The 14,344-nt window shown below is 36.8% G+C and overlaps 1 protein-coding gene across 1 annotated transcript in view; it reads left to right on the forward strand.

Annotated features, from left to right (window-relative positions):
- The first annotated feature begins 2,891 nt into the window (after positions 1 to 2,891).
- Positions 2,892 to 14,344, forward strand: part of ERCC6L2 (ERCC excision repair 6 like 2) — a 118,365-nt gene continuing 106,912 nt past the window's right edge. Inside the window, exons 1-2 of the mRNA XM_020289244.2 lie at positions 2,892 to 3,347; positions 7,779 to 8,203. Coding sequence (XP_020144833.2) covers positions 3,266 to 3,347; positions 7,779 to 8,203 — 507 coding nt within the window. The 5' untranslated portion in view covers positions 2,892 to 3,265. The remainder of the gene's footprint in view (positions 3,348 to 7,778; positions 8,204 to 14,344) is intronic.

Genomic DNA, 14,344 nt, shown 5'->3' on the forward strand with positions numbered 1-14,344 from the left:
TCTCCTTTCTCTTGCCTTGACTCATCTCTTCTTCCTTTCTTTCCATTGGCTGGAACAACGTATTAAGGGAGAAATGCTACAACCTAAAATTATCTAAAACTCAAAGACTCAATTTCTTGTATTGTTTTAGGTCTTCATATCTATTTTTTTCTTGAGCCTTTTTGCTGGATAAACTCACAATTTTGGAGATCAACCACATATGGATATGTATTTGACTTTAGCAGCATGAACATAAAGAGATTATTTTTTGATAAAATATTAGAGAATTTAATCACCTTTCTCAAGAGTCTCTTTGATATTGAAGTAATATTCTTTCTTTTGAAATGCCTATGCTATCATCATCTGTGTTATTTTTTCATTTTGCAGTTTTAATTGGTTTAATTGTGCCAGATGCTCCTTTGCCAATGGTTTTACAGGTGATACAGTTATCCAACAGCACATACATTAACTTCAGGAATTCTTGATATTTTACAAGATTTTCAATTTCACTTTGCAGTGACTGGCATCATAGTGTTGGATGTTGACAACATCAGCACTTTGAAAAGGATGCCAATGCAGTGAGTAAGGACAAAAGCTATTGTTAAGTAGAGGAAGGAACGTTTAAGGATGCCTAATTGTATGAAGCAATGAATTCACTAAAACATATTTTCATGTCATGATTATTTCTGCTTCACTATACATCATAACCATGGTGGTTATGAAAATGAGGAACCTTCCTCTTTTGTTAGCCACAAGGGTATTCCTTTAACTAGATGATAACTTTTATTTTAGTCAAAATTTACTTCTGAATTTGTCTTATCACTTCTATTTAGAGTTCAGCAGTGTAAAGATTTACATATTAAATCAATGGATCTCTGGATAAAATAAGATAATATTATACAACTATCATTCCTTTTGGGGGAAAAAAATCAAACTTCTTCTCTGGTAGTCACAGGAAAAAAAAAGCTTGATTAAAATCTCCATTTGCCATCTTGATTTTAAAGCAAATGTGAAGAGTTTAAGTAAAACATATATACATATATATTTCATCAATTCCAAGAAACAAGGTTTTCTAGATTTTAAGATTTCCAAAATCACGATGTATATTACAATTATAATCAGCAGTGGTTTTACTTTTTTTAAGCTGTACATAAAATGTCTTATAATTCATGGTGTTTTAAGTCAGAATCTACTCTAAAATTCTAATTTAATAAAATGTACTACCAACTGTTAGCCAAAATATTATTAATAAACTGAAGCAATTGCTATGCAGAATGCGCATTTCAAGTGGATGCATTCAAATGCATTCAATGCATCCACTTGAAATGAATGCATTGATAACAATAAGAGCAATACATACATTCCTTAAATCCAAGCACTGTTTTAGGAGTTTGACTTAATTATCTTATTTCCTACAATTGCCCTTTTTAAGTAGGTTATTATTATCAGCCTGATTGTTATGGTTACTGTGAGGACAGAGACACCGAGAAGTGACCTGGCTAACATCTTCCACATAGCAGATGAATTAGATGTTTCTCTTAAAGTTTTTACCTTCTGGCAAGCAAACAAATGATACTGTAGAGGAAGCATTTTATGAAAACATACTACTAATTTTTAGTATCTGCCAAAGAACTGAGATCTATTTGCACAGCAAATAGCCATATAGTTTTCCTAATTAAGGCCCTGCAGCAGGCAGAATAACTATCTTTTCCAAAGGCTTCATCTCCTAATACCTGGAACCCATGAATATGCTACCTTACATGGCAAAGTGACTTTACTGATGTGATTAAGGCTGTGGACTTCGGAAAGAGATTATCCTGGATAATCCAGGTGAGCCCTTAAAATCAAAGAATCTTTCCCAGCTGTAATCAGTGAGAGACCTACCTGACTATGGAAGGGTTATCAAAATGCAACATCACTGGCTTTGAAGATGAAGAAGGAAAACTGACCAAAGCCAAGTAATGCAGACAGAGGCTGGAAAGGGCAAGGAAATGATTCTCCTGTAGAGTTAGTTTCCAGAAAGGAATGCAGCCCTACTGACACCTTGATTTTAGCCTAAGGAGACTTGTTTAGGATTTCTGACCTACAGAACTGTAAGATAAATTAACATTGTCTGTAAGATACATTTGTGCTATCTGAAGCCACCAAGTTTGTGGTAATTGGTTATAACAGCAATAGAAAATGAATACAAGCCCATTCAGGCTAACCTAAATCAATGAAATATTTATTTCATTTAACGAAAACATTTTAACCTGTGCAGGGACCATTTCTGAATTAATCTTTATTGTCTGGAAAGGTGCCAGATAGGCAGCATCTATTTTTTTAAACTCCTGAGCGGTATGCTGCCCTGAAGATGCGTACACAGTGTGGATGGCTTGTTCAGTTTCTCCAAAATGTGTTATACGAACCACTGGTAGCTTCAGAAGGTACAAACACTTTTTAAATCGTATTTTTATGTTTACCGTCTACGTATGGCCAGTATTGCTGGTTTTGTACTTAAAAGAAGTTATTTATGATTTACTGGAAAGTGTGCGACCCACGAAAACGCGTGATTTCACTCGGCCTCCTGTGGGTGTGCTGGGGCTGCACTCCAGGAGGGCATTCGCTTCCTCAAGCTGGGGGGCGTGCTGCAACACGATGAAAGAACCGAGCCCACATTTAAGTGAGAGCGCGGGACGAAATCTGCCAGGCCTCCACACTCCTTACCAGCTGCGAGAAAACCGACGCACGTGCAAACGCACCAAACCCTCCTTCCCTCTAAGCAGCAAGATTCGCGCCACCCCAGCCAGCGACATCAAACCTCGCGACACTTGCAAATATCGCGGACCTTTCTGTTCCCGGGCCTCCGTGGGAAGAGTCGGCAGGCGAATTGCTCCGCTCACGTTTAAGATTTTGTTCTCGCGAGATCCCGGTGACATTTCTGAAGTCTGTTCTCGCGAGAATTTCCAAGTTAGGCAGTGGGCAGTAGACCGAGGCTAGACAGGAGAGGGAGATTTAGGGGCCGTGGAGCCCGCATTCTGTCCTCACCCGGCGGCGAAGCACGAGACGACTGGGTGAAACCACGCCTTGCCAGCCTCACACAGCGCCCCCGGGCTCTGCTGCTGCTTCGCCGCCGCCTTTCGCTTTTCCTGGGGTCCCCTCAGGTTCTACCTTTGCTGCCCCTCCCCAGTCCTGTGGCTTAGGGCTCCTGGGGAGCGATGTACGGAGGCCGGCGGGGAGTAGCGTTGGCCGCGATCGGCCCGCAGACCCGCCTCCTAGCTGTCCTCCGCCGCCTTCCGGGTGTTAAATGCAGCCGGGCTGCCAGGCCCCGCCCCCTGGCCAGATGGATCCCTCTGCCCCGACGCCCCGCGCAGAAACCGCCCGCAAAGGTATAAGCTCCGCCGAGCTCGCCTCTCTGCCCAGACGCCTGTCTGTACAGCGTTGCGTTGGACCTCCTCCTGCCAGCGCCCTTTGGTTTGGGTTTTGCCCTGTGGCTCCTCTGAGTGACAGCTGCAGATTGTGAACCTCTCCCGGGGTTGAGAACCTGGATTCTGGAGTCATACAGCCCTTGGATCTAGTTCTAGCTCTGACAGTTAACTTGCTGAGTACTTTTGGGCAGCTTCCTCATCTGTAAAGTTGGGTTAATTGCTGGTTCTTGTGATTATTAAATGAGAGGGGGTGTGCAAAGCATTTATGTGACCCGGCGTCTTGCCCATAGTAGGCACTCAGTAAATTTGTATATTTTAATTCTTTACTCCTTATATGCCTTCGTTGTTAGTGAATGGTACACGTTTGTTGTTAAGTATATGAATGAAGGTGGAGATATTTAGTTCAGTTTACTTTTATTGAACTATATGATGTATTAAGTCAGGGCCATGTATTCCACCTTTAATGGGTCACCAAGAGAGGGTTGAAAGAAGGTGTAGTCTGCCACAAGTCATCTGGGATGTATTCTGGCCCCCAAATTCATGGCTTCCATTAATGATAGTGATATAACAAAAGTTAACAGGTATTGAGTGATTGTTCTGTGCCCAGCAGTCTGCTGATTATTTATCTACTTGCTTTCCTTTGAGGAATATATCTATTTTATTAAATAGGTGAGGAATTCAGGGCTAAAGCTGAGAGAGAGTAAGTAACAAGCCTGAATTCTGAGGGCTAGGAATTGATGATGCTTTAATTCAGGGACCATACATGTTATATAAATAAATACATATAGTAGCCTGGCAGATAAAAATAAATGCCGAATGGTGATTATGGTGACTTGGATGCTCATTCCTCTGTTAAATTTACTGAAAGAGGATTGGTGGAAGGAACAGAAAGCTCAAGGCCCTGAGGTGAGAGCGTGCTTGCTATGGTTGAGTAATAGCAAGGAGGCCAGTTTGGAATGAAAGAGGGAAAGAGGGACAGATCATAAGGAGCCTTACCTTCATTCTCTGTTAAATCCAACAGGGAATCCTCCCAATTTAAGCAATATGTTCTGGAGTTTGGATACTGAGAGATTCCATTCCTAGCTTGAACTTAACTGAATCCATGTAGTTTTAGAAATTATCCAAACTAAGGAACCAAAAAGGTTCCCATAAATTGTGTAATGCCCTTAAGTCTTTTTGCACATGTTGTACCAACTGGATACTCTTCTTAGACGCCCTTCCCTTTTAAATTATGTTTTCCTATGCTTCTCATAACACTCTGTTCTCCTCTTCCAACATACTTTTTATAATTACATATGTTTGTGTACTTTTTAGATTCTTTCTTGCTAGATACCAAGGATCTGTGAAATAAAGAATCTGTTTTCATAAATAAATTCAGCACATGTTTATTGAGTGTCTGCTGTATGTTGGTCATGGGGATAAAATTTTGAATAACACAGACTTTTTCTTTGAAAAGAAATTACTCTCTAGTGGAAGAGAAAGATAAAAATAAGTAGACATGGTAATTAAACATTATGATAAGTGCTACAGAGGCGATACAATACTGTGATAAAGAATAATAGGGCACTCTTATTCTAAATAAGGTATTTAGTATTATGTAAGTATTATTCTAAATACTCTTATTTTAAATAAGGTAGACTGGGAGCAAAGAGACTGGTTAGGAATAATTTAGTTAAAAGCTGATGGTGGCATGCTTTAGGGCTGAGGTCAGCAAACTATTGTCTGTGGGCCAAATGTAGTCTGACACTTCTTTTTGTAAATAAAGTTTTATTGGAACACAGCCATGCACATTTGTTTATGTATTGTCTGTGTTTGCTTTCGTGTTACAAGGGCAAGAGAATGGCCTGCAAAATCTAAAATAACAAATAGCAAATGTCTGAGTCTTTACAGAAAATGTTTGCTAGCTTTTGATTTAGAGACATGATGACATGGAGGAAAGATACATATTTTGAAGTAGAACCAGGATATTCTGATGGATTGGATGAAAGGAATAATATGAAAAGAGAATTGGGGGCTGTTGGATGGTTTTATGCCTTGAAAAATTGGCTAGATAATGATGCCAATTAATGAGTTGCCAGAAGACTAGTCACCATAATTTTTGACATTGATTTTCTTCATTTTATACCCATTGTGTGGTACAATACCTGGTGAATAATTTGTGCTTAAATCATATATATAGAATAATAATTAATGAATTAAGTCTTAAAAAATGGGAAGACATTTGCTGGGTAAACAGACAAATCCTGTGAAACAGAAATAATGTGTTAAGAATTGCCATGGGGGTCGGGCGTGGTGTCTCACGCCTGTAATCCTAGCACTCTAGGAGGTTCAGGCGGGTGGATCATTTGAGCTCAGGAGTTCGAAACCAGCCTGAGCTAGAGCGAGACCCAGTCTCTACTAAAAAAAAAATCAAAAGAAATTAGCTGGACAACTAAAAATATATAGAAAAAATTAGCCGGACTTGGTGACACATACCTGTAGTCCCAGCTACTCAGGTGACTGAGGCAGAAGGATTGGTTGAGCCCAGGAGTTTGAGGTTGCTGTGAGCTAGGCTGATGCCACGTGCACTCAAGCCCAGGGAACAGACTGAGTCTCTGTCTCAAAAAAAAAGAAAAAAAAAAAGAATTGTTGTGGGGTTATATTAGGTTTTAAGGCTCAAATAGTAGTACTGTTCTGAAAATAGGGCCCATTGACCTATACGTTGTTTCACTTGTATAGTGGATCAAAGTATTAGTTTCACATTAAAACACTGTCTTTTAGAATAGTATAACAGGCGGGGTGAGGTGGCTCACTCCTGTAATCCTAGCACTCTGGGAGGCTGAAGGTGGAGGATCACTTGAGGTCAGAAGTTTGAGATCAGCCTGAGCAAAAGCAAGATATCATCTCTACTAAAAATAGAAAAAGTTAGCCAGGCGTGGTGGTGTGAGCCTGTAGTCTCAGCTACTCAAGAGGTCGAGGCAGGAGGATGGCTTGAGTCCAGGAGTTTGAGGTTGCTGTGAAGAAGGCTGACACCACAGCACTCTAACCAACAGAGCGAGACTCTGTCTCAAAAAAAGAAAAAAAGACAAAACAGTAAAACAGTTCTCAGTTTGTATCCAAAGATTAGAGTGGGAGAACAAATTTTTTCCTTGTTACTCATGATTGTTATTGTAAAACCTTACCAAGGTTAGTGGGAATAATGGCTTTACTTTTGAGGAACAACTGATGGGGAATATAATGAGCTTAAGACAGCATAAACATGCCATGTTATAATCATGAATGTTATAAAAATCTAACTTGAGGTCATCAGGAAGACCCTAGGGAACTAACAGTGGTCATCTGATCTCAATGAGAAATGTGTAAGAAAAATAATTCCTAGTATTCTGACAGTTGTAGCCATTTAATTCTTGGATTCTTGCCATACAAAATTCCATTTGTAAAATTATTTTTGCTTAGTTTTCTCTATTTGATACCTTTTAATTGTACCAATAGTATACTCTATAAATACCCCCATTCTTAGTGCTATATTTTCTGAATAGAAAATAAAATATGTGGCTATATGGTTAAATACAGAATAAGTTCATATAGGCCAGACTCTTCAAAGAATAATAGAATCTTAGCAGAAAGAAATCTTAGAATTCACCTCTTAAAACCTCAACTATTTAAAACCTGGAAGGGAAAAAGCTATGACAAAGCTGTACTATTACTCTGTAGTTGAACTGGACAGTCCCTTGGTTAGTTGTATACAAGTTAAAGCAATGGTTTTGGTCACAGCAGTATTGATAGTGAGAAGCAGCAGCTGTCTCCAGAGCAAGGAGATGGAATAACTGTAAAAAGCAGACAAACCATTAGAGCTTTGCTGTCCAGAAGATTTTAGCTTACTCATTACCAAGTCCTATTCACTATGACCCTACCATCCTATTCATTATTACTTTATCATATCATAAATTATCTCTCTCTACATATATATACATGTATGTGTGTGTGTGTGTAAAATGTTCATAAGTCAGCAAGAATATTTACATCAGTGATTTTAACCCTGACTGTGCATCCGTCATCTTTTGAATTCAACAATAACAACCAAACAAAATAATAAAACCAGATTCCCATGACCTCTCACCGAATCAGAATCACCGGGGTAGTGTCAAATCATGTACATTTTTTTAAAACTTTAGCGGAGATTATGACACATAGCCAGGGTAAGAAACACTTGAAATAAATTATGTTCCCTTTATGCCATTTATTATAGGAGAATATCTGATTATATATTTTAGAGCAATATCTATATGTTATAATTTTACCTTGTCTCAGTTATTTGGAAAAGGTATTTATGTGAGGTACATTATTTTTTTCGCATAGTAGTGGATAACTGAGCTAGATTTGGAAACATTACTTTCTTCTTTATTATTGCAGACAGTTGGCATCCAGGAGAGACATGTCTTGCCCCTTCTCCAGATAATGAAAAACTTTGTGAAGCAAGCATAAAATCTATCACAGTGGATGAAAATGGCAAGTCATTTGCAATTGTTTTATATTCAGATTTGCAAGAAAGGAAAATACCTCTTACAAGACTTCAAGAAGTAAAGTCTGTTAAAGATTGCCCCAGGAATTTTATATTTGATGATGAAGATTTGGAAAAGCCATATTTCCCAGGCCGAAAATTTCCATCATCTGCTGTTGCTTTTAAATTATCTGAAGATGGAGACTCTATTCCTTATACCATCAATAGGTATTTGAGGGACTACCAAAGGGAAGGAGCCCAGTTTCTTTATGGACACTACATCCAAGGAAGAGGGTGTATTCTTGGTGATGACATGGGACTTGGAAAAACAGTACAAGTATGTATTTTAATTAATTTATAATTAAAATTCAGTGAAGTAATTTTATTATGTACATGAATGGATACCATATGCAAATTTCTATTTATAGTACTGTTATCATAGCTATTGTGTGTGTGTGTGTGTGTGTGTGTATTTTGTGTTTGTCTCATCAACCAGATGGTAAAGTCCTTAAAATTGAGGACAATAGCTCAGTTATTTTATCCTTAATACTTATTTGGTACCTATGGTATATTATTCAAAAATAATGTTTTGGTATAACTTGGTTTGATTTTGCCTTTAGTAATACTACAAGGTGTCTCAAAAGTCACCATACAAAGGGAAAGTGGGAAATTGTAGCTAAATGTACCTTTATTTACAAAATATTCATTACAAAATCTTACAAATTTTTTCCTTTGTATGGAGACTTTTGGGACACCCTGTAGTACTAAGATATCAATATATTTGAAGTAGTTTAACTGAATAATACTTTATGGAAGGGAAGTATTACAACATTTGGTATATTACATAGCATGGTTAAATTGATTTCCTGCAGGCCTTTTCTACATATTGTTTGGGGTTTATCATATTAGAAGTTTCTTAATGTGGAATCCCTAGGCCACTAAGAGTTCTATTTGTGGACTTTAAAGAGGCCTCCTAATTCCCTAAAAATGTGTACCAGAATTTGTACATGTATGTAGATCTGTGTTAGTTATCTATTGTTCTGTAACAAATTAGGCCAAAATTAGCAGCTTAATACAATACATGCTTATCATCTCACAGTTTCTGTGGGCCAGGAATCCAGGCTCTAGTTAGCTGGGTCCTCTGGCCTGCCTCTCACAAGGCTGCAGTCAGTTCAAGATTGCACTGGGGAGGATGCACTTCCTAGCTCATGTGGTTGTTGGCCTGATTCCATTCCTTGAGGGTTCTTGGACTGAGGACTCAGTTTCTTGTGAGCTATGGGCTGGAGGCCTTCTTTGCTTCCTTGCCACACGGACCTCTTCGTAGAGCATCTCACACGTGGTAGCTTATTCATCAAAGAGAGCAAGTACGAGGGCAACGTCCTGGTCTTTTGTAAAATAATCATAGAAGAGACATCTCTTCACTTTTGCCGTTTCTGTTCATTAGAAGCAAGTTGCTAGGTCCAGCCAGAACTCAAAGGGAGGAGATTAAACAAGGTTGTGAATACCAAGAGGTGGAGAGTGTTGGGGACTCTGTCAAAAGCTGCCTACCACAGGGTCCTTAGCATTCCTAGCTTTCCTTAGATTTTCCTTAGATGTTTGTGATCCAAAAAGATTAGAGTTTGAATCTAGATTTTATACTAAACAACTACTTTGGATTTTCAGGAGTGTTCACTTAATTTGTGATTAAGTCATTGTGTGTTTCCTTCCTTATAATTGAATTTAGTTATTCTTCATGTTACCTCTGTTGGTTAGTGGAACTCAAAGGCAAGTGAAAAACTAAGTTTAATGTTTAAAAATAGCCAAATAATGCTACTATGTATAAAGATCTGGTGTGAAAGCTAGGCTAAAATGAAGTCCTTCAATAATCATATTACCATTAGCTATACATATTGCTTTAAGCCTAGCCAATGCAGGTAGTCTAGGCCTGCACATTGGAGGTACTAAATAGTTGTTTGTGGAATAAATGAATTTGCTTTCTCAGGAGAATAGGTGGCAAGAATAAAGAAAGGAGTTATCAGGAAACTACCATCTGTGACCAAGATACACAGATGAGTACCAGAGGAAAATAAATAAGTAAATTAAAGCCTTGCTGTGACTGTTTCCACATATTTACTGCTTTTGCCTATGTAAGAGTGTTCATTCCCATAGGTTTGACTAGCCAATGCCTGTTCATCTTCAAAATCAGAAATGTGAGAGTGTAACGAAAGGTGACCTGCAGTTTGGGAACCACCAACTGTGCTACAACCTAAATACAATTCAAATTCTTGTGAATGTTTTATTGTCACATTTGAAGCTTAGCTTTCATTTCTGAAGCCCATGTTACAAAGAAATTTCCTGTATTTTACAAATAAGATTATTTTAAGAGTAGCTGATTATACTGCGGGATTTTATGACACACTGAAATCATTGGGAGACTTGGAGATGTTGTGTTATATGTGCTGAATCTGCAATGAAAGGCTTCGAGGGATCATCTTCTGAAGATTAGGAAATGGTTTCTGTACTAATTTTGACACTGAGCTGATTTGTTGGATCCTTGGGGGACCTAGTTCTCAGGTTATTATTCTTGTAACTCAGAGAATAATTTCTACATAAATAGGTGGTTTGGAAGATCCATTTAAGATAGAATTTCTATAGATACAATGACTAAGCCAGTTGAAGAATGTGAACAATGGTTAATGAGTTCATTATAACTTCAAAATGCAGTATAATTAGGTGATAATGAAGATAGGCCATTGGCATTTACCCTTTGAACTGCAGTTTTATCTTCTTTTCTTAATATCTTTCTTTTTCCAGAATTCATCCCTTAAGTTTTCCCCTTTTTATATTCTAACTTGACCATAATATGAAATTGAACTCTTTTTTTGAAGCTTGTTTTATTAGTATATACCAAATAAAGGTTTCTTCCCTCGTTTCAAATTTAAAAGTAGGTGAATTTAGTATTTTATATTCAAAAGGGATAAGGATTGAAAAATGTTTATTTGATCTAGTGACATAGAAATCATTGGTATCTTGAGCAAGAGCCATTTTGCTGGAGTTTTAGGGACACAAGCCACAATGGAGAAGGCGAAGGCCCTGACACGGAAAGTATATTTGCCTCTTGGAGAAATGTAGCTTTGAAAGGGAACAAAAGTGACCCAGTAGTAGCTGAAGAGGGATGAGATTTTGAGAGAGCTTCCCTTTTGTTTGTTTTGTATTGTTTGGGGATAGGGGAGACTTGAGACCTTTTTAAATGAATTGGAAGGATCTGGTTAAGATGGAACATTTGAATATGCAACATAGATAAATATATGCACACAATACTATATATACTTCATTTATACATATTTGTAAATACACATAAACATAAATAAGCAAAAAATGGAGTCACATAACTATTATCTTATAAAAGGAATTTCTTTTTTTTTTAGTCAGTGGTTATAAACTGATTTTCCCCCAACATCTTATGAAACTTTTCAAAACATATAGAAGAATTAAAAGAATTATACTGAAAACCCATATGCCTACCACCTAGATTTTGTTAAGATTTCATTATACATGGTTTTGTTATATCTATTCACTCATCAATCCATCTTTTGTTATATTTTAAAGTAGCAGACATTAGTATATTTTATCCTCAAAAACTTGAGTATGCATATACATTATCTGGAGTTCAGTATTTATTTAAAATTTTTTCTTACTTTCAGGTAAATTTTACAGTGAATGCACAAATCTTAAGTGTACCCACCATTTTATGAGCTTTGACAAATGGCTTATCTCTGTTTAAGCCAAATAAACACTTGAAGATATAAAACATTGTTATGACCCCAGAAAATTTATTTATATCACTTTTTAATTCTACCATCATCCCCAAGAACTTCTGTTCTGCTTTTTTATATTAGAGATTAGTTTTGCCTTTTCATGTAAGTGGGATCATAGAGTTCCACTCTGGTGTAATGCTTCTTTCACTTAGCACAATATTTTTGAGATTCATCCATGTTGTTGAGTGCATAAGTAGTTTGTTCCTTTTTTTGTCACTGAGTAGTGTTCAGTGATATAGATGCTACATTTTGTTTATCCATCTTCTTGCTTATAAGCTCCTCAACTGTGTCAAATTTTTGGCTACTATGAAAAAAGGTATTATAAATTTTCTTGAACAAACCTCTTGTTATTCATTTCTCTTGAGTAAATAATTAGAAATGGAATTATTTGGTATTATGGCTGATGTATGTTTAGTTTTGTAAGAAATTGGCAAACCTTTTCCCAAAACATCTGTACCATTCTGCATTCCTACCAACAATATATGAGTTATAGGTGCTACATATCTTTGCCAAATTTTTTGTCAATCTTTTTAATCTTAGCAGTTCTGTTTGTTGTATGTGTATGTTTGTATGTTCTTTGTATATTTTATTGAGGTACAATTGACATACAATAAACTGCATACATTTGCAGTGTATGATTTGGTAAGTTTTTTTATATATACACCTAAGGAAAAAATCACTGCAATACCACAACCAAGATAATGAACATATCCATCACCCCCAAATTTCCTCATGTCCGTTTGTGCCCATGGTGGGTTCAACACCAGTAATGTTTTACCTGTAGCAGAACTAAGATACTTGGGAGGGAATCTGAGTGTAAAATCCAAGATTTTTATGAAAATGTTTTTATTTTACAGAATTTATAATATTTTATAGAATTCTCACCCTAATTCAGCAGGTAATTTGAAAATTAATCCCTTCTATACATTTACATGATTATATAATTAACTAATATAACTGCAATAAACAATTTCAACTGGAGTATACAGGTTTGGGAACCTGACCTTTGGTAATCAGACAACTCAGTGATAGGGAGTGAGGTCAGTGGGTACTTACTATGGAACAATGGCTCTTAAAAGTGTGATTTCTGGACCTTAATAAATGAAGAAACTGAGGCACAGGAGCACTAAATAACTTCCCTGTACTTGGGACATATACAGGAAGTAACCATTTTCATTCCCATTCTAGATCACTTTTCCCCCCTTTACCATTTGCTGCCTCCATCTTGTGACTTAATGAATACAGTTAATTAAAAGCCTTTTACTCAGCTTTTAATTAACTATTAGTTCATTCAGTGAGTTGACATTTATTGAGCACCTTCTTTGGGCCATGCACTGTGATTGTCACTGAAAAGCGTAATATAAATGCATATGATGGCTACCCTTAGAGAGTTCACAAAAGGATGATGAAAAGAAATGTAGCCAAGGAGTCATCATGGAGTCTGATAAGTGGATTGGAGGAGTGGAGCAAGCCTGCCTGCCGGGGGAAGTTGGTATTTCCATCATTTGCTTTTGAAAACCCACCAAACTTTAGGAGTAATTTGAGTGATATCAATTAGGACATTAAGGGTTTTTATTTTATTTTTTACTGAAGGCATAGCTCTAGTATTGTATTTGAAGGATTTATCATAACAGAGAACTCAAATTCATTGAATCAAAATTATTTTTTAATCTCACATTGGCAATTAGGTTTCACAGGCACAAAGTCTTAAGGACTGCTATTCAGCAAGTACGATGATATGTCTTATCATATTTTATCTCCTCATCTTCTATGTGAAGTAAGATGATGTTAATACTTCTTGGGCAGCAAAGAGAGAATTTTGCAAACTATAGACTTTTTTGAATTTCTATTTGTGTATTATTAGATATTACATTATCAAAAATGCCATTACTGAAGGCTGTTTTAAAAAATATATACAATAAACCTCAATCATGAGAGAAATGATGGGATTGCTGATAATTAAAGCTTCTTAGGTTATTGTCAATACCATTTTTTAGATAATATGATCTTTAGTAGATTCAAAGCTGTGCTAAAATTTATAAGTTCTTTGGATCACAAGTCATGTTTGTTCACTCAGGAATATAGTAATAAAGAGAAAAATAATATTGTCTTTATTTTCATTCATGGAGACAATGACATAATATCTAGTTTGAAAGGTTAATTAATCCCCGAGCCCCAAGCCCTTTAAAACAGAAACAACAATGTCCTAGCATTTTAAAGGTAAAATTCTATTTCTTGTTTTGACATGTAGTTCAGATTTTCGAAGTAGAGCTTTGTAAAGATAAGTGGGCCAGGCCCTCTTTCAAAACTGCACTTTGTTGTTGTTGTTTTTGGGGTCTTTTTGAGCAAGTAAAAACCAGTTTTTGAAATGTGATTCTACAGTGCTCTCTCTATACCTTTTTATCTCCTAGGGAGTTGAAAAATAAGGAATATAAGCATTTTCTCTTTTGTTCTGTAGGAAATAGATAATTTTTGCTGTGCCTTCTTCTGTTCTGGTCTAAGGGAAGGTTTGTTGCACTGTTTCCCAGCCTCAGAGTTACTCTGTACGTCATGAGCTGACTGTGTGTGAGGAAAGATGGCCTGCAAAAATGTTTGCCTGACAGAGTTTAGAAAGGAATGCCTGTAAAAACAGAAAGCTTTCCCAGAGTGGTATTTCATTTCTGAAATGCAGTTTTTTGGCC

The sequence above is a fragment of the Microcebus murinus genome, chromosome 12 (genome assembly GCF_040939455.1).
Source record: "Microcebus murinus isolate Inina chromosome 12, M.murinus_Inina_mat1.0, whole genome shotgun sequence".
NCBI classification, from domain to species: domain Eukaryota; kingdom Metazoa; phylum Chordata; class Mammalia; order Primates; family Cheirogaleidae; genus Microcebus; species Microcebus murinus.